The sequence below is a fragment of the Mustela erminea genome, chromosome 20 (assembly GCF_009829155.1).
Source record: "Mustela erminea isolate mMusErm1 chromosome 20, mMusErm1.Pri, whole genome shotgun sequence".
Taxonomy (NCBI): Eukaryota; Metazoa; Chordata; class Mammalia; order Carnivora; family Mustelidae; genus Mustela; species Mustela erminea.
Window position 1 is genome coordinate 39,865,258 of NC_045633.1, and position 23,048 is coordinate 39,888,305.

Here is a 23,048-nt window from a genome sequence, read left to right on the forward strand (position 1 = left end):
TTTATATTCTAACCCTTGTCGGGCGCTGGAATAGCATTGGAGATCAGAGAAAAGGTTTCAACTTAACATTTATTATGCATGTACTTAGGCAGCTGCCAAGTCCCCCAAAACACAAAGCTTCACAACACACAACTTTGGGGCCAGGGGCTGCAGAGATACACCGACCATACCGTAACCGCGGGAGGAAGGGGCACAAGCGCGGGGGTGTGAAGACATGACCCGCGGAGAATCCACCCCTCAGCCGCGGCCTGAAAGGAGTGGAGGCAGCAGTGGTGAGACGGCCTTTTTTCCCCACGTCACACTCGGGTTTCACTCAACTCCCCCGTCCTTCTGTTCACGACGGCTCTTCTGGGGAGCATTATTTAAGCACAGCTGCTTGGAAATCACTAGAAGTCTCAAGATCCAATAGTTTCACTCACAGGAATTTACTAAAAAGGGACGCTTTCAAAATTTTAAGTTACTTTAGTATTTGTATTAGCGAAAACTTCCAAGTGTAACAATGGATAAATGAGAATACTCCCATTAGAAGAAATTACTAAACCATTACAATTTGTTTTTCAAGTTACATTTAATAACAAGGTAGATAACATATACTTAACTAACATGGGACTTTTGTTATCACTCTAGCTAAAGCAAACATCCTTCTCATTGGGTAAAAACGGCCTGCTTGATGGGTATACACTGCAGTGCAATTTAAAAAAATACTGTAATTTCAGAACTTCAGAATTTAGGTGTCAGTATTCTCTTTTTTCATATGGGAAAAGAAGATGCTTTTGAAAATTGTTTGAAGCTTGGACAAAATTGTCGCTATATTCTTAGAATCACTCTATAGTCTTCATGATTCGGATGACATGAAGGAAGCTTCAAATTCAACCTTTTAGAGAAGACATTCCAGCTCGCATGATCTCATCAACCAGGAGAATGTTGGTGGCAATCACAGTGCTGAAAGGGGAGGAAAATTCAGATGAATTTGAGATATGAACCCTAATTCAGCTCAATTTCCAAACTGCAAATTATATCCAATTAAGTTTCTCCTTTCCTCTCCAAAACATGGGAGGCTAGTTTAATTTCTATACTTTCAGTTAATGATCATTTCTGCAAACCAAAACCAAACAAAAAAACGACAACAAAAAACCAAAGGAATTAAATAGAAAACACCAAAGAGTATGATGAGTCCCTAAAGGTTATCTTAGTTTTGGTTTTCTCAAACTTACCAGGAGTGAAGCAGCTGCTTCTTTACACAATAGTTATCCCATATGCCTACTTCGGCTGCTACCATTGGTTCACCTGCAAAGAAATCCAGGCTTCTTAAAACCACACAGGAGATTACAAGATCAGAATGCTAAGACAACAGAGTATTTTGTCATTTGCTCATCATTATCCAGACTTCCTCAATTAGTCCAATGTTGCTCCAAACCATGAATCCTGTATATACCATCTCTGATTAACTGGTTGATCTCTACTCAGAAGGCTTCTAGTAATAGTAATGCTCTATTTGGTTACCAAATGATTTATCATCTCTATTTTATGGGACACGTTCTCATTTGTCCCTATTAAAGTAAAAAGCATTTGAATTATAGTCTGGCCAAAATGGGTTATCATTTCCCTCATCCCAGGAACCTTTTCTATTAACCTGAATGTAAATGATGTTATTGATAACAATAGGTCTTACACATACTGCATGGGAGTATACATCTCAGTTCTCTCTCTTCCACTTTCTACTTGTCTATTTTGTGTGACTGCATTTAAGACTAGGACTTTAAAATCATTTCATTAAGACTTGGTCCCATCTTCCAGCATTATTTGCTATCCTCAGCCTTTTTTCATCCACGAATACCATCATCTAATGTATTTTCTTTTTAAAGTCATGGATAAAAGACTGAGTACAGTCAGCCCAACATGAAATCCTTCCATATTAACCTGAACCACCTACTACTACTCAGCAACATTAAAAATCCATCCTCTTTGAAATTACACAAATGTCTACCTTATTCCCTTACTGTATCTAGTCATTCCATTTTTATATTTTTTACAACTCTGGGTTCCCTAATAACACTGATGTCAAACTGCAAAGCATCACACCAAGATTCATTTATCTCCATTTTTTTAAACTTATTTTTCATTTATCTCCATTTTTTATCCTTCCTGGCTTTCTCTCACCTGAATCTAGCTCTCCCCCTACAAATAGCTGTGTTCTCTTACCTGTGTTCAGGTCCACACCGACAAGTTGACCTGATTCTGAATGTTCTGCTTGAACTTTAACTAGTGTTTCCTGAAGGTCAAAACCAGAATTCTGAGCAAGTACCTAAAGCAAACAAATTTAATCCTTTAAAGACAGAACCTAAGAAGTGATAGTCAATCAACAATAAATGAACTGTAATTCCAATTAAGAAAAACAAACAAAGGGGAGCCTAGGTAGCTCAGTCAGTTAAGCGTCTGCCTTCAGCTCAAGTCATGATCCCAGGTCCTGGGATCAGAGCCTGCACTGGGTTCCCTACTCAATGGGAAGCCTGCTTCTCCCTCTCTCTGTAGCTCCCAATACTTGTGCTGTCAAATATATTAAAAAAATCTTAAAAACAAAAAAACAACAAACCTTTAATGAAGACAGACCGGTATTTACATTCACTTCACAGAACAGACATTTGTTACTAACTCAATCCACTTAGCCCAGCAACACACTGATAAGAGCAATACCCCCAAATGAGCACATGACAGAATAAAAATAAAAGCAAGGTTTACTCGGGAATATAACCCCTACACTCCAAACCCTCTAAAAACAATTTCTCTCCTGCATCTGAAACTTCAGATATTCAATCCCTTCCAGAGGAACCAAACACATCTGACTGATGAGAGATACCAAACTCTAGTTACATTCATGAAAAAGTTGATAAAACCTGTTTACTCAAAATCTACATTACGAAAAAGATCCCACATTATCAAAAACTTTCATCAGCTAACTCATTTTGATATAGTTAGGAACACTGACTGTTAAGGTAGTCCTACCTTGGGAATAATGAGCAATGCATCAGCAAATGCTTGAACTCCCAGCTGGGCCCTGCCTTTTACACTGGGCTTGTACTTAATCAAGGCTTCTGCCATTGCCACTTCCACTGCACCTGCTCCTGGAACTACACAGCCTATGGGGGGTGGGCGAAGGAGAGAAATGCTCAACTACCAAAATAAAGCTGTAGAATAATTTTTAATACATAAAACACAATGTAAAAATCATTAATTTCCTAAGAATGTGTTACAGTCACAATGTTAATATTGTATTTGAAAGCACTATAAGCAACACATCAAATGGCAAAACGGTTTAACTAGTATCTGCAAGCTTTTAGTATTAGCTCATTTACCTGTACCCACTTTTAAATATGATATGCTATGAAAAAGCTTAGCATACCATCACAGGCATTTTAGAGGGAAGACTTTACTTTTGCATGGTGTCTGGCTGTGTAAACTACTGATAAAAAGAACACAGTATTCAGCCATGCCTTTCACATTAGCCAAAGAACATAAATACAGTAAGGATCTTACCATCATCAAGAGCATTTTTAACAGCCCTCAAGCCATCTCTTATTGCATCTTTGATTTGTGTGAGTGTGTGCTTATTTGGTCCTTTGATCAATAATGTGACAGAGCGAGGATTGTTACATTTCTCAATAAAAGTGAACTTCTCTTCTCCCTATGTGAACAAGAGATAATTATTTTCAAAAACAGGGTATGTTTGGACAAAGAATGAAAAGCTTACAGGGCTTATGGAAGAATAAGTAGCATATTAATAAGGGACCAACAGACCAATAATATTACAGCAAATTACTTCATTAAAAAAAAAAATCACATATAAAAGAAATGTGTTTTTTCCCATCAGTGGCTTATCATTTACTACACATAACCTTCAAAATGTATGTACACAAAGCAAAAACCTGATCCTAAGTGTGAATGAATTTTTACTACCAAAGAATTCATGAACCAAAAATCAGTATTTATTACATTATCTTTGGAAAGAAAATACACTTACCAATGTGTATTCATAGACAAGTCCTGCATGTCCCAAACAATCAGGACTTAGGTCATCAAAGGAATTTAGAGCCACTCCACCACAAGCAAGAGTCAGCCTAAAACAGTGAAGTGTGTTAAGGAAGATGTGTAAGCGGCTCTGTTATGTCTAAAGAGATTATTAATAATTTTTAGGAAGCAATCTTTCAGAATTACATACTAAAATCCTAAAATGTTATTTTAACTTAAATGTTCCCATTCACCACCAACCAGCTAAACTAGTCTTTTTTCCTAACTTCACATTTAATCCACTCTTTGAAAGTCAGCAAATACTCCTCTGATAAGAAATCTCAAGATGAACAAGAGCTCTTCATTGTGGTGAGGTCTGGGGAAAAAGTCGTTCTCTGAAACCCCTTGATACTCTCTTGACATACTCTCTTAAGGTAATGTACATACACACATCATGGTTTAAAACGGAAAGCATACAACAATGTTCAGAAAAGCGTTATTCACAATAGCCTAAAGGAAGAAACTGAAGCGTCCACTGATAAATGCATTAAACAAAAGGTGATATATCCATACAACGGACTATCATTTGTCCTTAACAAGGAACAGCATTCTAACCCACTACAACATGGTGAACTTGGGAAACATCATGCTAAATGAAATAAGCCAGACACAAGAGGGCAATTATTGCATGATGTCTTAATATAAGATACCAAATTCACAGAGACAAAGTAGAATAGTAGTATTTGCAGGGGCAGGGGAAAGAAACAAAGTTATTATTTAATGAGTAGAGTTTCAGTTTGAGAAGATGAAAAAGTTCTGGAGGTGGATGATGAGAATGGTTGCACAATAATGTGTATGTAACTTAATGCCACTAGATTTTATGTTGGAAAAAAATGAGTAAAATGGTAAATTTTGTATTGTGTATTTTATTCAGAGTAAAAAAGGAAAAACACAATAGTAAGAACAGAAAAAAGAAGTAATCCCACTTAATTTGCAAAGTAAGTAAAATTTACAATACTAAGGTAATACGCTATGCATACCTTTCCATATTTCTCCTTTTAGCTCTACGCAGAGCTACTATACCTTCTTTTGCAAGAGCATCTAAGGAAAATGGGTCAATTCCCTATAACAAAAATAAGTTAGTTAAAACAAAAGGCACTTTAAAAAATAGCAAAATGGACAATACAGACTCATTTCATTCTCACCTTTTGATTAATAACAACGAATCCTTTATCTGAATCACCACAAACTTTCTTTTTCAATTCTATTATTTTTTTAACTCTATCTTCAATGAATTTTCTTTCAGCCTTTACAAGCTTCTCTCTCTCTTCCGCACTCTTGTAAAAAAAGCCAGAATTCACTTCTCTGTTTAAGAAAAAGTTATGGAAGGGGGGTGGGGGGAAGAATGTTTATTTTTTGAAAAGATAAACCAGCAGCCTCAGAAACAGGATTGGTCTTGAGATTTAACAAATAGCCACTGAGCTCCAATCCTGCCCCTAGTATATTTTCAGAGGTTGTTTTCCAGAATTCACCTGAACCCAACTGAAGCATTACTGCCCTCAGTGGGGAAACTTAAATCTCACAAGTGACTTGCCCAAAATACCCAGCTCCTCCACCTTTCTATTCCATTTGTTAAGGGGCTGTAAACTCACGTTTTTTCATATTCTAATGACACATTGCATGTGAGGATGTATGCATCTTCTACTCTTTTTTTCATATCAGGATGCCGTGCCCCATGGTCCAAAACAAGACCTCTGATTAAGCTGTTGAAACACATAATAATTTGTACTGTTATTTAGTTCCAGATGATTTATAACCTATACTAATGAAATTCAAATACTGAATTGAGACTGTATTGGTAATTTTCACATTGTATTTCTTGAGTTTTTGAAAAAGGCTTTTGGGTTAAATCTAGGCAGGTTCAATTATGAAAAAGCAATACCCAGAACATAGTACAAAAACAAGCCATTCAAACAAAAGTAACAACGCTTATCTTGTACAGAAAATTCTGCAGAGAAACAGTAGCAACTGGCAGGCTCTCAAATTGTGATGACCTCCTTTAAAAAATTATTTCCGAATTAGGCTTCTGAAATGTAATATATATTCTAAATTCCCTGAAAGTCTCCTGTTATGCTTTGTAACCTACAGTTTAATAAATCACTGACACAGCTCACTTTTCAGAATAATTCCAACTATAAATACATCATTTCAAGAGCAAAATTGAGCAAACTAAATACTAAATTACACTAAAAAGTAACTTATCTAGGCAATACACATAAACTCGAAGAAAAAGAAATCAGCCAAATGATATGAACATACGTATAAAGCGCCTGTAAATTTATAAACACACTTTGTAAGTATTTCATTGCTTTCTACCACCTACCTTGTATCAGTTTCAGATTTATGTTTCATCTCCATGATCTCAACCATGAAGAGGTCGATAGGTTCATCTTGTTTTTTAATGGCCAAAATGGAGTCCACCACAGCCTACAATAAGAGCATAACCATTAAATGAATTTGATTTGCAGAAGTCCAGATATTTACATTTCTTCAAAGTCTCTGAATCAATCTATGCTTCTTTTCTAGTCAGTAACAGAATACATTAGTTATAAAGGACTGAAGTCACTTAAATTTTGACATCTCAATTTACAATTACATAACTGACATCCCTACTATTCTATTACAAATATTGGGGATAGGAAGTTTTTGCACAATAAAATCTCAATTTTATACACCTTTGATGAAAACTCTGATTACATCTTTATAACCCGGTCAGGTATACTGCTGTTTTTCTCATTTCACACACATCAACTCTCAATGCCACAAAAAGAGAAATATACTTATTTCACATGGTATGACACTGTGAGTTTTTAGGTAGCACTTTGTAATTTCAACTAGAAAGTATGCCAGGGGTTTTCAGTATAGGTGTGCACACTGGACACATACATTTAACATACCTCTGTTAAGACATCAGCAAGTTCAGCATGCACTTTAGTACGCAGAGATGTTTTGGCCACATCTATAAGTGTTTCCCTGTCCATTTCTTTGCTTACTTTGACTTGTTCCAAAAACTGAAGTGCCTTTTCCTTTGCAGCTTCAAATCCTTCTGTTATTATTCTGGGATGAAGACCCTATAATATACAATTATATAACCACCGCTAACTGGAGTTCTTCAACTAGATGGTAAAATATTTTAAAGGGATATTCTGGATCATTCACATGCTTTATTACAATGTGCTGACTTTCTGAATACATTTAAAAGGGTAAATAGTCCTTTCAATGCAGAGGGAAAGAACAGACATTGCTCTAGCACAGACTCAAAGCCAAGGGAACTATAAAGCACACTTGGGTGTTCACTGTGCAAACCACAAGGAATAACAGCCAAAACTTACAACCATACTCAAGAAGACCATTTACCTTTTCGATTCACATCATTTACTAACAAAAACAAACAGGGAGACTAGGGGTCTGCTTTTTCTCTCTTCCCAAGAATTTCTTGGCATTGGATTACTATTAAGGTTTGCTTTAACCCTCAGACTAACTCAGGGTTAAAAACATTTTGTAATTCTTTATGTTTTAGTTGGCTTTGTCCTTTAAATAAATACGCCTAGTCCTGAATATCCTGTTTTGAGATCTCAACTATCACTCTCTTATAGATTTATATAAATAATATATAAATGCAACTTGATTTAAAAAGCTTTCAGGCCAAGGAAGTTTCCTTAATCTGTCCAAGATCACAATAAACTTGTATGAAGACCAGGATATAGGTTCTAGTTCCCAGATTAAGCCCCTGCTCTTTACATTCTACTACATGGCCACAGCTATTATTAACAACTCAATTTATACAAATTTCCTACATATAAACTACTACAGAAACAAGAATCATGTATACTTCAGAAATGTAGAGATCCGCCTGCTTCAGTAGCTCGCCAATGATTAGGACATTGGAAGTGGTACCATCACCAGTTATGTCATCTTGGGCTGTTGCTACTTTGGCTATTAAGGAGGCTGTTGGGTGCTGAATTTGCTGAAAGTAAAAAAGAAAAAAAATACTTGAATGGAAATAGTCCATATATACCATAAGATGTATGAAAGGTCTCCATAAGTGTATCTATTTGTGTAAATTGCCCAAGTGTTCAGCTACAAACCACGCTGATTTAAAACTCACCATTAACTATTTCCCACATTAATTTATGGTAACTCAAACATTTTCACATATAGATTTGAGATCATCTCTGCTTTACTGATGAGGAAATCTGAGGCCTAGTAAGTTTTACTGAAGAATGCAGAGTTAACAGTACGAAATAATTTCAAATCCATGCAAGCTTCTTTAGAACTCTTGAGAGTAAACCAGGTTCCTTCTAAAATTAAATCTGTCTCCAGTTTACTTGGAATTGAACAAAAAATTACAAAGATCATCAGTGAATGCTAAATATTGAAAGGTTCTGTAAGAACAGGACATTCACTAAGTCTCCAATATCACCCACGGATTCTTAAAATTACAAAGGATGCAAAAAGTGTTCCTGAACTGCTTTTGGTTTTTAAGTCTCCTTATTCTCTGTAATCTAGAACAGTTTCCAGCCTTTTCTCTTTGGGGACACTGACAGTTTTAAGAATCTAGGCCAGATACCTTGCAAACTATCTCACCTAAATGTGATGTTAATTTTGGGGGGGACAAGAATATTACATGAGTAATACTATATATTTCTCATTGGTTTCATGTGCTTCTTCAATATATATATATATTTTAAATTCTATTTATTTGACCAAGAGAGAGAAATCATAGGCAGAGAAGCAGGCAGAGAGGGGAGCAGGCTCCCCAATGAGCAGAGAGCCCAATGTGGGGCTCAGGGCTCGATCCCAGGGCCTTGAGATCATGACCTGAGCGAAAGGCAGAGGCTTAACCCACTGAGCCACCCAAGCACCCGTCTCTCAATTTATATTGTATTACACAATTTAAGAACTCAAATAAAAGAAGCCACACAGGGCGCCTGGGTGGCTCAGAGGGTTAAGCCTCTGTCTTCGGCTCAGGTTATGATCTCAGGGTCCTGGGATCGAGTCCCACATCGGGCTCTCTGCTCAGCAGGGAGCCTGCTTCCTCCTCTCTCTCTCTCTGCCTGCCTCTCTACCTGCTTGTGATCTCTGTCTGTCAAATAAATAAATAAAATCTTTAAAAAAAAAAAAAAAGAAGCCACACAGATAAAACCTTTTTGACAACCTATGACTCTAAGTATTGTCTGTTAGTGCAGGTCACCACTTAGCCAACTAAAAATAAAACTGAACTTTCTAGATTATCTAATTCTTAGTGAAGACATTTACAAACATCTGTGTACTGAAGGCATGGTGCAGCACTATTAAAGCCCTGTATTTTAGCGCCTGGGTGGTTCATTTGGTTAAACTTCCCACTGCTATCTCAGGGCCTTTCAATGTCCTGAGTTCAAGCCCAGCCTCAAAACACAGGCATTTTAAGTAATAGACTCCTTGGATTTTAAGTGCTAGATTCTGGAAACCTAGGGATGAGTCAAACAAGTGCTTCTCTCAACGGTCTCGTGCTCTTGGTCAGTGAACTTCAACAACAGTAAAACAGAGTTTTATCTCCCTTTGAGTCTGGAGGTGGAGAGAGATGTTAAAAGACAGAAATGAATATTTTAAAAGGCGAAAAAGTATAACCATTTTGCACCTGTCAATCACTTAGTTTTTCAGATTTTAACAGTTAATCTTAATAACTACAACCCTTTAACCACAGACTTACATGGCGAGAACAGGGACTCACTCAAAATTTAGCTGTGACTGCAGGATCCCTCCCGGCACTGTACGGTCAGCGCTCTTACCGCACTTCCTCCACTGTCTGAAAGACCTGCTGAGAGCTGACCAACGTGCCCTCTGTTGAAAATAACATTAAAAACCTTCCTGCAAATCACACGCAACGCGGGAAACCCGGACATTTTGGACCTGGTAGAGCAGCCTCTCACCATTTCATGAAGCAGTACATTGCCGTCTTTAGTGAGCTTGATGTCTCCAGCTCCCGAAACCAGCCTGTTCGAAGGCACAAAAGAACCAGTGTGACTTTTTTCAACGGGGACCTAACTGAAGAGTCCCACTGCAATCGGGCTTTACCCTGATCCTAGGCAGCGGGGCCACGCGGCCAGTTCTCGCCACCCGTAACAGGAATGGTGCAGTGCCCACGCCCTCCCTTCGGAGAAACAGCCTGCCCCCCTCGGGGTCGCCGGAGTCCCCGGGCGCGGAGCGAGTCGCGCACGCGGGCGGCTTTGTTCTCCGCAGAAACGGCATCCATTACAAGAGGAAACGGCCGGGGCAGGAAACAGGAGCGACCCGGGAGTCTGCGGGTAAGCAGGACCGCAGCTGCGAGCGGTGAAGCCCGGGGGCGCCCGGCTCGAGGCCCGGGCCCCCTGCGCCAGGCCCGCGATGGCGCTGGGTGCCCGCCCGGCCCCCGCCCCGCCGGCCCCGCCTTACATCTTCATGGTGCCTTTAGGCCCCAAGTTGGTCCTCAGCACGTCCTGCAAGCCCCGGGCCGCGCTGATGTTCACCGCCAGCGCCGCCTGGGCTCGAGCTACCTCGGCCTTGGGGTTCAGGGTCTTCACGGCCGCCATGGCTAACCAGCACAGGAAGAGGAAGAGACCGGGCGGCGCGCCGAGTGCCCAACGCCGGCCCAGCGTGGCCAGGAGGCGCGCGCTCCCGGAGGCTTCTGGAAAAGTCGGGCGCGCCCGCCCCGCCCCCGGCGCTCCCGTGCGGCACTACCATTGGGCCGCGGGTCGGCTAGCGCCGCTCACTGGGTGGTGGCACCGACGGTCCCGCCCCTCGCGGCCGCCCAGCAGCCATTGCGCGTAGGAGGGCTCTATTACGGGGCAGTAAGGGTTCCGGGCGGTTGGTGTCGGCGGCGGCCGGGCCCCGGCTTTTCGGACCCGGGACCTGGGGACGGAGGCGGGGCCTGTGGGCCAAGCGTGTCCCGGCGTGACTGCGGAACGGGCGGCTCTCGCGGAGGTCTCCGGCCGCAGATGTAGGGTGGACTTCCCCCCTCCCCCGACTCGCGCGGTTCGCTCGGCGTCCTGTCAGCAGCGTTTTCTTGACTGCTGCGTGCTTGGAGGGGGTCTCGGTGCCGTGGGGACACGGCGGTGCGTCTGATAGTGTCTCTCGCCCAGTGCTCGGGGGTTCGAAGATAAAGAGGGCGGGTGCGCGGTGCCTTGTTAGCAAGCTGTGGGCTGAGGAGAAGCCGGGCGAGCGCCCCCCCGCCCCGGACGCGCTGCTCTCTAGGCGGGTTTTTCTTCATTCATTTGTCGGAGAGCGCCCGGGCAGAGGGAGAAGCGGGGAGCCCCATGGAGGACTCGATCTCAGCACCCTGGAGTCACGACCCGAGGGGAAGGCAGACGCTTACCTGACTGAGCCACGCAGGCGCCCTCGAGGCAGGTTTTCGATGGTGGAGTGAGTCGGGATCCGGTTCTCGGAGAGGACTGACTCCCTTTTATGACCAATTCCGAGGGCTGCGTGCGGTTCCTCTGTGCTTCCCAGTCCTCAGCGCCCGTATTCGGTCTGCGAGGTGACGTTTGGCCTCATTCTTGCAGGTAATGAGGAAAATGTTAGAAGTCAAAGTGCCGAAGGGTGCGGTGAAAAGTAGGCTTCTTGCCTTTCCTTCAGCTTCCTTCAGACAACGCCGTCACCCTCAGATACCCCGAACTTCGGATGCTGAGTTTGTAAATAAGCCTGCAGAGGTACGAGCATTTCCTCCACACGGATGCCGGTTTATAACGCGCACGTTGGGTGTGTTACACTCCATCTCAGCGATTTTGCACATCAGTCGGAGCAGGGACGCCCCCTTCCCGTTAACGGCTGCGGGTATTTTCTGTGAGAGTGACGGGGTTAACCGGTCGCTGGGTGACACCTAGGTTGTTTCCGGTCTTTTGCTCTTCAGCTGCCGTGAATACCCTGGTGTGTAATGCTCTGAGGAGGCTTTATGCTTGAGAATCGGAAAAGCACACGCACACGTTTGAGTCACAGCGTTACTTACTGTGTCAGCACCTTATGTGTGTGCAGATATACGTATTGACTGTTACAGACGAGCGGGGAGACGGGAGCGGAGATGAAGGTTGTGCGGTTTCCAGGCATGTGCTTGCAGGTAGGGAAAGGGGGGTGGATCTCCTGAGGTACAAAATTTAAAGGGGCACCAAAAACTTAGTAATTGAGACCAATTTTTTTTTTTTTTAATTTTATTTATTTATTTGACAGAGATGACAAGTAGGCAGAGAGGCAGGCAGGGAGAGGAGGAAGCAGGCCCCTTGCGGAGCAGAGAGCCCGATGCGGGACTCGATCCCAGGATCCTGAGATCATGACCTGAGTAGAAGGCAGAGGCTTAACCCACTGAGCCACCCAGGCGCCCAAGACCAATAATATTTTAATACAATATTTAAAAAAAAAAATCAAAATTGATGCAAGAAATACACAATAAATGGAATTTTATTATTTTTAAGGATCTTATTTATTATTTGACAGAGAGAGACACAGTGAGAGAGGGAACACAACCAGAGGGAGTTGGAGAGGGAGAAGCAGGCTTCCTGCCAAGCCAGGAGCCGGATAATGGGGTTCGATCCCAGAACCCTGGGATCTTGACCTGAGCCAAAGACAGACACTTAATGACTGAGCCACCCAGGTGCCCCTGAATGGAATTTTTTTTTTTTTTTAAGATTTTATTTATTTATTTGACAGACAAAGATCACAAGTAGGCAGAGAAGCAGGCAGAGAGAGGAGGAAGCAGGCTCCCTGTTGAGCAGAGAGCCCGATGCGGGGCTTGATCCCAGGAACCTGGGATCATGACCTGAGCTTGAAGGCAGGGGCTTTAATCCACTGAGCCACCCAGGTGCCCCTGGAATTTTTTTTTTTTTAAAGATTTTATTTATTTATTTGAGAGACAAAGATCACAAGTAGACAGAGAGGCAGGTGGAGAGAGAAGGGGAAACAGGCTCCCTGCTGAGCACAGAGCCGGATGCAGGACTCGATCCCAGGACCTTGAGATCATGACCTGCGCCCAAGGCAGAGGCTTAACCCACTGCGCCACCCAGGCACCCCCTGAATGGAATTTTTATTAGGCAGCTCCACTAACATGACACCAGACAGTCTCAGCAAAACAGATCCACAGATCCCTGTAGAGGCAGTCTGTTTGCATATAGCAGTCTCCACTGCCACACTTTGAAGCAAATTAATTGTTTTCATTATACCATGCAAAAGAATGTAGCAAGGGAGTGTTCCCTGTATGCTAATATATGTGTAGAGTGGAAAACGCTAGATTGTCTTGGGAGAATTTCACAGAAAGGGTCATGTTCTTGGAGCAGCTCCATTTCAATTATAATTGAAGCTGTTGTGGTGACAGCAGATATTTAGCCATTTGATTTGAGAGGGATTCAATAAAGAATAAAATTTTGAGGAATGAACTCTAATGAGGCAAGGTGGTGGTAATAGAATCCTAGAGTCAAACAATTTGAGTTTGAATTCTAGTTTGGCAAAAAAAAAAAAAAAAAGAATTCTAGCTTAACAATATGTACCATTAGGTGACCTTGGACAAATTAATTTTTTTTTTTACTCTATTTCCTAATCTATAAAGTAAGGGTAAGTGACATCTTAAAAAAAATTAAATGAAATTATGTTTGTAAGTAATATGCTTTGTGTTGTGCCTGAACATGGAAGCTGTGAAGTAATTGCCACTTTTGCATTCATACGGTATAATTACGCTATATAATTCTTTTTTTTTTTTAAGCTATATAATTCTTATGGGACTTCACATGTAGTGTTTCATTCACTAATATGAATCCTTTGCCATTTAATAGGTCAGGTATAATTAAGCCAGTTTCATAGGTGATTAAATCAACCCCAAAAGGTTAAGTGACCAACAAGGTCATGCTGTGTTGTATGAGTAGAGGGTCAGAAATCTAAATTTCACCCTTGACTCCTCCCTTTGCCCCAGCCCCCTACATCCACTTACTCCCTGAACACTTTAACTTTCTAGATATATCCATTTTTCTCCATCCCCACTTACACCACTCAGGTTTAGGCCATGATGATTTCTTACCTGTATAACTACTGTAGTGCCCTAAGTAATCGTTCTGGTTTTCTTCCCCATGTTGCTACTGGAGCAATCTATCAAAAGTAAATCTATGAGCCACAGCTCTGCTTATAATCCCTGTTATCCTCAAGACCTTAGACTGAAATATAAACGCTTAATTTGCTTCCAGAATCAGCAACATCTTGTGTCTACCCCTCTGGGTTAAAACCCTTTTCTCTTTTTCTCTTACTCACTGCATTCCCTGGTCATTCTGAATTTTTCAGTGCTTGGAACACTCTTCAAGGACCACTTCACTCCTCATTCTTATCCCCATTCCCATCCAGTGTGTATAGAAATAAACATCCCTAATCCTCAACAGGCATGGCCTACAAGGAGATAAACTTATAAATAGGTGAATGACTATAGATTGTAAGATGTTATATTTAAGAGAAATGAAGTACAATGAGCACAGAGATATTAGCTTTGAGCACCAAGGAAAGTTTCTTGGAGAAGATGAGGCTGATGGGATTTTGAAAGATACATAGATAAGTCTTGCAAGAAGAGGACTTAGGAGAGTGATTCCAGACAGAGCAACAGTGAAAGGAACTGGCATGCCCATTGAAAGGTGTATACTTAGGATGGAGAGAAGAAGATTGCAAGAGACAAATCTGGAAAAGTAGTATTTCCTGGCTGTCATGTCTTTTTTTTTTTTTTTTAAGATTTTTTTTATTTATCAGAGAGAGAGAGAGAGAACAAGCACAGGCAGACAGAATGGCAGGCAGAGGCAGAGGGAGAAGCAGGCTCCCTGCCGAGCAAGGAGCCTGATGTGGGACTCGATCCCCGGAGGCTGGGATCATGACCTGAGCCGAAGGCAGCTGCTTAACCAACTGAGCCACCCAGGCGTCCCCTGGCTGTCGTGTCTTGATTAAGACATCTGGGCCAGCAGTGGGAACCTCACAAACTAGTGATGAAGATGACTCTGGAGGTGGAATGGAGGATGAACGAAGAGAGAAAACTAAGGATAGGGCAAACAGGAAGAAGGATGTTGAAAAGTTTGTGCAGAGGTGTTGAAGGCATATTTAATGACATAAAGAGGTGTTCTTGGTAAGAGGGAAAAACATACTAAATGGCGTAAATTTTACGTTCTCATTTTTGTAACCACTCCCCATGTATCTATACCAAAACAAGGATATGCATCAAAATACTATATTAAAAATTTCAGAATATTTTTATTTTTGCAAAGCTTCACAAATTTATGTAGCCACAAAAGGGAGATGCAGAAGTATATAAATGAAAATATGAAATATACAAAGTGTGTCCAGTGTCTTGTTTTTAAGTCTTCCAAGTGTATGTGTGTATATTTGTGTGTATATCAATAAAGAACCAGAAGAATATACATCAACATATTTAACATTTTCTTTGTTTGCCAGTCTTGTAGGTGAAAAATGGTATCTTAAAGTTTTGTTTATTGAGAGTGAAGGTGAGCCTGTATCTTAGATGTGACCTGTTTCTGTGAGCTGTCTATTCATGTCTTTTGTCTGCTTTCCTATTTGGTTTCTTGTGGATTTGTGGGAACTGTTTATGTTTTCTGTGTTGCAATTAACTTGTCTCTATACTATTTGTACAGTAGTTTGTATGTATGTCTTTTTTCCAATTAAAAATTTAAAAAATTCTTTTCCTGTAGTCATATGTATATATATATTTTTTCTTTTATGGGCATTGGATTTTGTGCTCTACTGTGTAAAACAGGCCTTATGCTCTTAAAACGTATTCTTAAAATTCTTCCATGTTTTCTTTTGTATTTTTAAGATTTTCGTTTTCATTTTAATCCTTGATTCATTTGAAATTTATTTTAGTAAGGAATGTGATAAAAATCTGTGGTATTATGAAAATATATATTTGGTCTTTGTCCCTGGTTCCTGGCACAGAAGTTCTTAACTATTTCTGAGTGATGGGATTATATTTTGTTATCCATAACAATTCCATTTAGAATATACTTGAGCTGTGCTAATGATGTAAGTTAAGGTGAGAACTCTAGATAGCCTCAGGATGGGGACTGGTCACTAGAAAGACTAAACACAGTGATTACAGTGGGTATTCTCAGTCCTATGCCCCCATCCTCTGGGGGAGGCATAGTTATATGATAGTTTATAAAAATGGTTAAATAACCAGTGTGGGTAAACCCATTGGTATCCTGGTAGGGTGGTGTACCTAGAGGGCTTGGAAGCTCTGTGCTTCTTCTCCACTACCAGATCTTGTGCATTTCTTCCATTTGGTTTCTTTATGAGTTGTATCCTTTATAATAAACCATAAACCTAAGTGAAGTGATTTCCCAAGTTCTGAGTTAGTCTCAAAAATTTTCAAACCTGGGGCACCTGGGTGGCTCAGTGGGTTAATGCCTCTGCCTTCGGCTCAGGTCATGATCCCGGGGTCCTGGGATCGAGCCCCACATCGGGCTCTCTGCTCTGTAGGGAGCCTGCTTCCCTTCCTCTCTCTCTGCCTGCCTCTCTGCCTGCCTCTCTGCCTACTTGTGATTTCTGTCAAATAAATTAAAAAATCTTAAAAAAAATTTTTTTTTCAAACCCGAGGAGGGAATTGTGGGAACCCCCAAATTTGCAGCCAAGTCAGACAGAAATAGAGGTAGCATGTAGACCTGGAGCTTGTAACTGGAGTCTGAAGTGGAGGCAATCTTCTGGGACTGAGCCCTTCACTGCAGGGTCTGGGCTAATTCCAGGTAGAATTAGAATTGGATTGAATTGCTGGATACACAGTTGGTGTTGGAGAATCAAGAACCTTGGTATCTGAGGACTGAATTGGTTGTCGGTATTTGGAAAGAGCTCACACAGAATCCAGTTTAATTTTTTTTCAGAATAATTCATATTTTCCACCACTAATATGTAATGCAATTATTAGCATATGCTATGTTCTCAAATGTACCTGGATCCACCTTGGACTAAATCATAGCTAAGTCTATGTAAGTAGGAATACCATATTTTATTTACTATAGTTTCACAATATGTTTCAAAGTTTGGTAGAGCTGCATCCTCTTCAATCTTTCTTCAGAAATTTTCTGGCTATTTTGCATGTTTGATTTTTCCTAAATGAAGTATAGAATTATATGGTTTTAAAAAATCTGTTCTTTTGGCCTACACTTTCAGAAATAAGCATATATTACTTTTTAAATAAAACTCACGTTTTATAAGTGTGATATTCAAATCAAAGCAGTGGACATACAGATAGCAAAAGGCCAGGGGCTACAGGCATTCTTGACATAAAGTTGACAGAATTTTGAAACGTACTACGTGGTCACCATTTCTAGTCTAGGAGTCTGAAGAGGTCAAAGAAATCCCAGAAGTGGGCCAGGTTTAGAATGGGTAGGTGGAGTAATAGTATGGATTTGGGGTAATATTTTTTCTGTTATTCACCATTCATTCTTTGAGTGTACTTTGTAGCAGAGTAGTGTGCTTGGGATAAACATATGTACATGAAAAGTGGAGGCTCTTTTCTGTAGAGCCTTCCTAGTTTATTAGACAAACATACAATAGGACACACAATATACACAATGTATTCAACAGCTATAATGGTATATTCTGAGTGCTATGCTACTAGGGTAGACTTCCTAAAGCAAATCTTTATTTATTTTTTAAAAACCTTATTTACTTCTTTGACACAGAGAGAGAGATCACAAGTAGGCAGAGAGGCAGGCAGAGAGAAGTTGGGGAAGCAGGCTCCCCGCCGAGCAGAGAGCCCAGTGTAGGGCTCTATCCCAGGACCCCGAGATCATGACCAGAGCCGAAGGCAGAGGCTTTAACCCACTGAGCCACCCAGGTGCCCCACAAATCTTTTTTTTAAAAAACTATTAAAAATATATATTTACTTATTAGAAAGATAATATATGATAATCCTAGAAAAAAACAAAAAATTTTAAATAAATTTATAAACTTCCCCAAGAGATAACCATTTGTGATTGTTAATTTTATGTGTCAACTTGGCTGGGCAATGTTGGTTCTCAGATACTTGGTCAAATGTTATTCTGAATGTGTTTTTTTGGATGATATTAAAAAGTTGGTGGACTTTGAGTAAAGTAGGTTATTCTACATAATATGGGTGGGCCTCATTCAATCAGTTGAAGGCCTTAATAGAATAAAGACTGACCTCCCTATAGCAAAAAGGAATTGTGCCAGCAGACTGCCTTTGGATGCAAACTGCAGCTCTTTCCCTGGGTCTCCAGTCTGACAGCCTGTGCTGCAGGTTTTGGATTCATGAAGCCTCCACAATCACATGAGCCAATTCCTTAAAATTCTCTTTTTTAATCTCAATGGTAGATAATTCCCTCGCTATGGATGGATATATAGATGTGTATATGCATCCTGTTGGTTCTGTTTGGAGAATCCTGACTAATACAGATTTTGATACTAAGAGTGGTTCTAAGGAAGCAGAATCTTAAGGGTGAATTCTCTGAGTAGGTTCTGGGGTTTCTAGAATTGGCTCTCTGATCTGATCAGATTTTAAAGATGCTAAGGATTGTGTTTCCAGTAGTAAAGAGTAAAAGTAATGATAAAATCCGTGACATGATATGAAAATAGGAATATGTGAAATACCACTATTGGATATTCCTAATCAAACACAAGAGGCAAGTATCTGGATTACTGTGTGTGATACCTTCAAACATTTTTGTCAAACTAACGAGTATAATGAAGTTGCTGTTGCTTCTAATGTCACTGAACAAAGTGGGGGGAAAATGGATGAGATGAAGGGTTCAGAGTCCCAGCCCAAGAACTGTATAAATGATTGAAAGCTTCTCTGTCTATGCTGAAAGATACTCCTGTAGCTGCAGAGCTGAGATTGCTGAAAACCAAACCCCAAATCTCATCATGTTAGTAGCCAAATTATAATGTGAGTTGAAAAGTGGAGGCATTGGTGAGGAAGGAATGGGATCCTGATATTTGGAATGGGGTGTACGAGAATGCCCTGATGAAGTTTGGGACACTGGGCCTGTAAATTCAGTTGTACTTTCTTTGCTGGTAGAAGCAGTCTGTCTACCCCTCTCTGTGGAGATATATCCTGCATTGCACTAGGAAACTAATGGTCTTCCCCAAGACAGTTGCCTTGGAAGACACTGCTGATTCTCTTCAGAACCCATTCCCACCACCCCTCTTTGCACCTAGAACTATAACTAGACTAATATCCCAGTAGGTCCTGGAAGCACAAGTAATTGTATAAAGAAGTGGCCCAAATATTGATGGTCCTAACTCCTGCTGTCCTACCTTCAATGTCCCAGCCTGCACCTGTGGCTTTATAGGAAGTTCCCTCTGATCAGGTGACAGAGGAAGAGAAAACTTGGTCCTGGTTTACAAATGGTTCTGCAGGATATGCAGGCACCACCCAAAAGTGGGCAGCTGTGTACATCCATGAAGGCAGTGATAGAGGGAGATCCTCTCAATGGGCAGAACTTAAAGCAGTGCATCTGGTTACTCGTTTTGCTTGGAAGGAGAAATGGCCTGATGAGTGATTATATACCAATTCATGGGCTGTGGCCAGTGGTTTAGCTGGGTGGTCAGGGACTTGGAAGGAACATGATTAGAAGGTTGCTGACAAGGAAGTCTGCAAAAGAGATATGTTGATTTCTCTGAATGAGTGAAAAACATGAATATATTTGTGTCCTGTATAAATGCTCAGCAAAGGGTGACCACAGCAGAGGATGATTTTAATAAGTGGATAACAATTGGCCCCTTCAAGCCACTGCTGTCTTTGCCCAGTGAGTGGCCATGGTGGCAGGTTGGAGGTTATGATGGGGTCAACAACATGGACTTCATTCACCAAGGCTGACCTGGCTATAGCCATTGCCAAGTGCTCAGTCTGCAGAGACCAACACTGCATCTCTGATATGACTATTCATTGGAGTGATGAGCCAGCTACCTGATGGCACGTTGATTACATTGGACCACTTCTGTCATGGAAGAGGCAACGATTTGTTTTTATTGGAATTGACACTCTGGACATGGATTTGCCTTCCTTGCACATAATGCTTCTGCCCAAACTAACATCTGTGGACTCAATGAACGCCTTATCCACCATCACGGTATTCCACACAGCATTGGTTCTGGTGAAGGAACTCAACTTTATAGCAAATGAAGCTAGGCAATAGGCCTGTGGTAATGGAATTCACTGGTCTTACAATGTTCCCCACCATCCTAAGTAGCTGATTTGACAGAATGGTGGAATGGCGTTTCCGATTCAGTTACAGTGCCAGCCAGGTGGCAGTATCTAGTGGGGCTGAGGGAAAGTTTTTCCAGGAAGCTTATATACTCTGAATCAATGTCCAATATAGGGTGCTGTTTCTCTCATACCAGGCATTCACCAGTCTAGGAATCAAGAAATGGAAATAGAAATGGCATCCCTAGTAACCCAGTAAAATTTTTGCTACCTATCCCTAAAAACTTGTGCTCTACTAGGCTACTGGTCTTAGTTCTAAAGGGAGAAATGCTTCTAATAGGAGACATTCCAATGAATTGGAAATTAAGACTGTCACTTGACCACTTTGGATTCTTCATGCCCTTGAATCAATAGATTTATCTTTTAACTTTATGAAGTTTGCTTTTGTTTTTGTTATGTGGAAACATTTATTTATTTTTTTAAAAAATATTATTTATTTATTTATTTGGCAGACAGAGATCACAAGTAGGCAGAGAGGTAGGCGGGGGTGGGGGCGGGGAGGCAGGCTTCCTGATGAGCAGAGAGCCCGATGCAGGGCTCGATCCCAGGACCCTGGGATCACGACCTGAGCTGAAGGCAGAGGCTTTAACCCACTGAGTCACCCAGGCACCCCAAAACATTTTTATTTAAAAATTTACTAAGGTTTTTGTAAGTTTGAGTACTCATTAAAAGTAACTCCTCTACTGCAAGAGTAAATTTATTTTTCCCTATATGACTTGTAATTTTTGCTTTATGAGTATGATATTATACAACATAATTCCTGATACTTATACCTTTTCTCTTCATTGTGAATTAAAACTGTAAGCAGTATTTCTCATTTAAAGATTTTTGGCCTCTACCTCATTGTCAATTAAAATTGTTACTCCTGCTTTCCTTTATTTGCCCTTGACTAGCAGATCTTTAGTCATCCTATTTCAATCTTCTGAATCACTTTTAGGTGAGCCTCAATAATGCAGCATACAGATTGGTTTCACTTTTAGATGCAATCTGAAAATTCTTTTTTAAAGATTGATTGATTGATAAATACCAGGGGTAAATATGCAGTAGTGCTATTGCTTGGTCGTAGGGTAGCTCTATTTTTAACTTCTTGTGGAAACTCCACACTGTTTTCCAGAATGGTTGTACCAGTTTGCATTCCCACCAACAGCGTAAGAGGGTTTCCCTTTCTCCACATCCTCACTGGTGTCCGTTGTTTCCTGGGTTATTAATTTTAGCCATTCTGACTCCTGTGAGGTGGTTTTGATTTGTAGTTCCTTGATGCTGAGTGATGTTGAGCATTTTTTCATGTGTCTGGTGGCCATTTGGATGTCTTCTTTGGAGAAATGTCTATCACGTCTTCTGCCATTTCTTAGCTGAATTTTTTGTTTTTGGGGGTATTGAGTTTGATGAGTTCTTTATAGTTTTAGATATTAACTCTTTATCTGATATGTCATTTGTGAATATCTTTTCCCATTCTATAGGTTGTCTTTTAGTTTTGTTCGTTGTTTCTCTTGATGTGCAAAAGCTTTTTATCTTGATGAGGTCCCAATAGTTCATTTTTCCTTTTGATTCTCTTGCCTCTGGAGAGATGTCTAGCAAGAAGTTGCTGTGGCTGATGTCAAAAAGGTTGTTGCCTGTGTTCTCCTCTAGGATTCTGATGGATTCCTGTCTCATATTTACGTCTTTCATCCATTTTGAATTTATTTTTGTGTGTGGTGTAAGAAAGTGGTCCAGTTTCATTCTTCTGCACATGAGTGTCCAATTTTCCCAACACCATTTGTTGAAGTGACTGTCTTTCTTCCATTGAATATTCCTTCCTGTTTTGTCAAAGATTAGTACCCCTAGAGTTGAGCATCCATTTCTGGGTTCTCTCTTCTGTTTCATTGATCCCTGTGTCAAAAACAGGGCCCATACCACACTATCTTGATTACAGCTTTGTAATACAGCTTAAAGTCTGGAACTGTGATGCCTCCAGTTTTGATTTTCTTTTTCAACATTACTTTAGGTACAAATTTGGCTATATAAATTTTAGAATTGTTTGTTCCAGCTCTGTGAAAAATGCTGGTGGTATTTTGATAGGGATTGCATTGAATATGTAGATCACTTTGGGTAGCATAGACATTTTTTAAAAAAAATTAAATTTATTTATTTATTTTTAATAAACTTATAATGTATTTTTATCCCCAGGGGTACAGGTCTGTGAATCACCAGGTTTTCACATTTCACAGCACTCATCATAGCACATACCCCCCCACCACCAATGTCCATATCCCCACCACCCTCTCCCGTCCCCCCTCCCCCCAGCAACCCTCAGTCTGTTTTTTGAGTTTGAGTCTTTTATGGTTTGCCTCCCTCCCAATCCCACCTTCTTTCATTTTTTCTTTTCCTACCCCCCAACCCCCCCACATTGCATCTCCACTTCCTCATATCAGGGAGATCATATGATAGTTGTTTTTCTCTGATTGACTTATTTCACTAAGCATGATACCCTCTAGTTCCATCCATGTCATCGCAAATGGCAAGATTTCATTTCTTTTGATGGCTGCATAGTATTCCATTGTATATATATACCACATCTTCTTTATCCATTCATCTGTTGGTGGACATCTAGGTTCTTTCCATAATTTGGATATTGTGGACATTGCTGCTATAAACATTCGGGTGCACGTGTCCCTTCGGAGCACCACGTTTGTATCTTCAGGATATACCCAGTAGTGCAATTGCTGGGTCATAGGGTAGCTCTATTTTCAGTTTTTTGGGGAACCTCCACACAGTTTTCCAGAGTGGTTGCACCAGCTTG

At 40.7% G+C, this 23,048-nt stretch overlaps 2 protein-coding genes and 2 non-coding genes across 4 annotated transcripts in view; 1 reads left to right on the plus strand and 3 right to left on the minus strand.

The window, feature by feature from the left end:
- Positions 1-50: 50 nt before the first annotated feature.
- On the minus strand, positions 51-10,719 carry CCT6A (chaperonin containing TCP1 subunit 6A). The gene is made up of 14 exons (XM_032328104.1): positions 10,480-10,719; positions 9,978-10,041; positions 7,898-8,032; positions 6,963-7,136; positions 6,389-6,492; positions 5,658-5,768; positions 5,211-5,370; positions 5,046-5,128; positions 4,019-4,115; positions 3,535-3,682; positions 3,004-3,137; positions 2,203-2,305; positions 1,215-1,287; positions 51-942 (listed from the first exon to the last, which is right to left on the minus strand). Exons 1-14 carry the CDS (start codon positions 10,614-10,616, stop codon positions 870-872), a joined length of 1,596 nt encoding a protein of 531 aa, XP_032183995.1. The 5' UTR covers positions 10,617-10,719; the 3' UTR covers positions 51-869.
- LOC116581574 lies at positions 3,352-3,491 on the minus strand. Its single transcript, XR_004282116.1, has one exon. It is a non-coding gene; the product is annotated as a small nucleolar RNA SNORA15 (small nucleolar RNA).
- On the minus strand, positions 7,236-7,369 carry LOC116581575. Its single transcript, XR_004282117.1, has one exon. It is a non-coding gene; the product is annotated as a small nucleolar RNA SNORA22 (small nucleolar RNA).
- Positions 10,720-11,034: 315 nt separating the features above from the next.
- PSPH (phosphoserine phosphatase) overlaps positions 11,035-23,048 on the plus strand; it is a 39,388-nt gene continuing 27,374 nt past the window's right edge. Inside the window, exons 1-2 of the mRNA XM_032328113.1 lie at positions 11,035-11,138; positions 11,586-11,732. The gene's annotated coding sequence lies outside the window, so the exon portion shown is untranslated. The remainder of the gene's footprint in view (positions 11,139-11,585; positions 11,733-23,048) is intronic.

Coding starts and splice junctions, on each gene's coding strand:
- CCT6A (XM_032328104.1), bottom strand. CDS start 10,616: ATGGCGGCCGTGAAGACCCTGAACCCCAAGGCCGAGGTAGCTCGAGCC. Junction 5,371..5,657: donor TCATTAGAATATGAAAAAAC/GTGAGTTTACAG, acceptor TTTCTTAAACAG/AGAAGTGAATTCTGGCTTTT. Junction 1,288..2,202: donor CGGTGTGGACCTGAACACAG/GTAAGAGAACAC, acceptor ATTTCTTTGCAG/GTGAACCAATGGTAGCAGCC.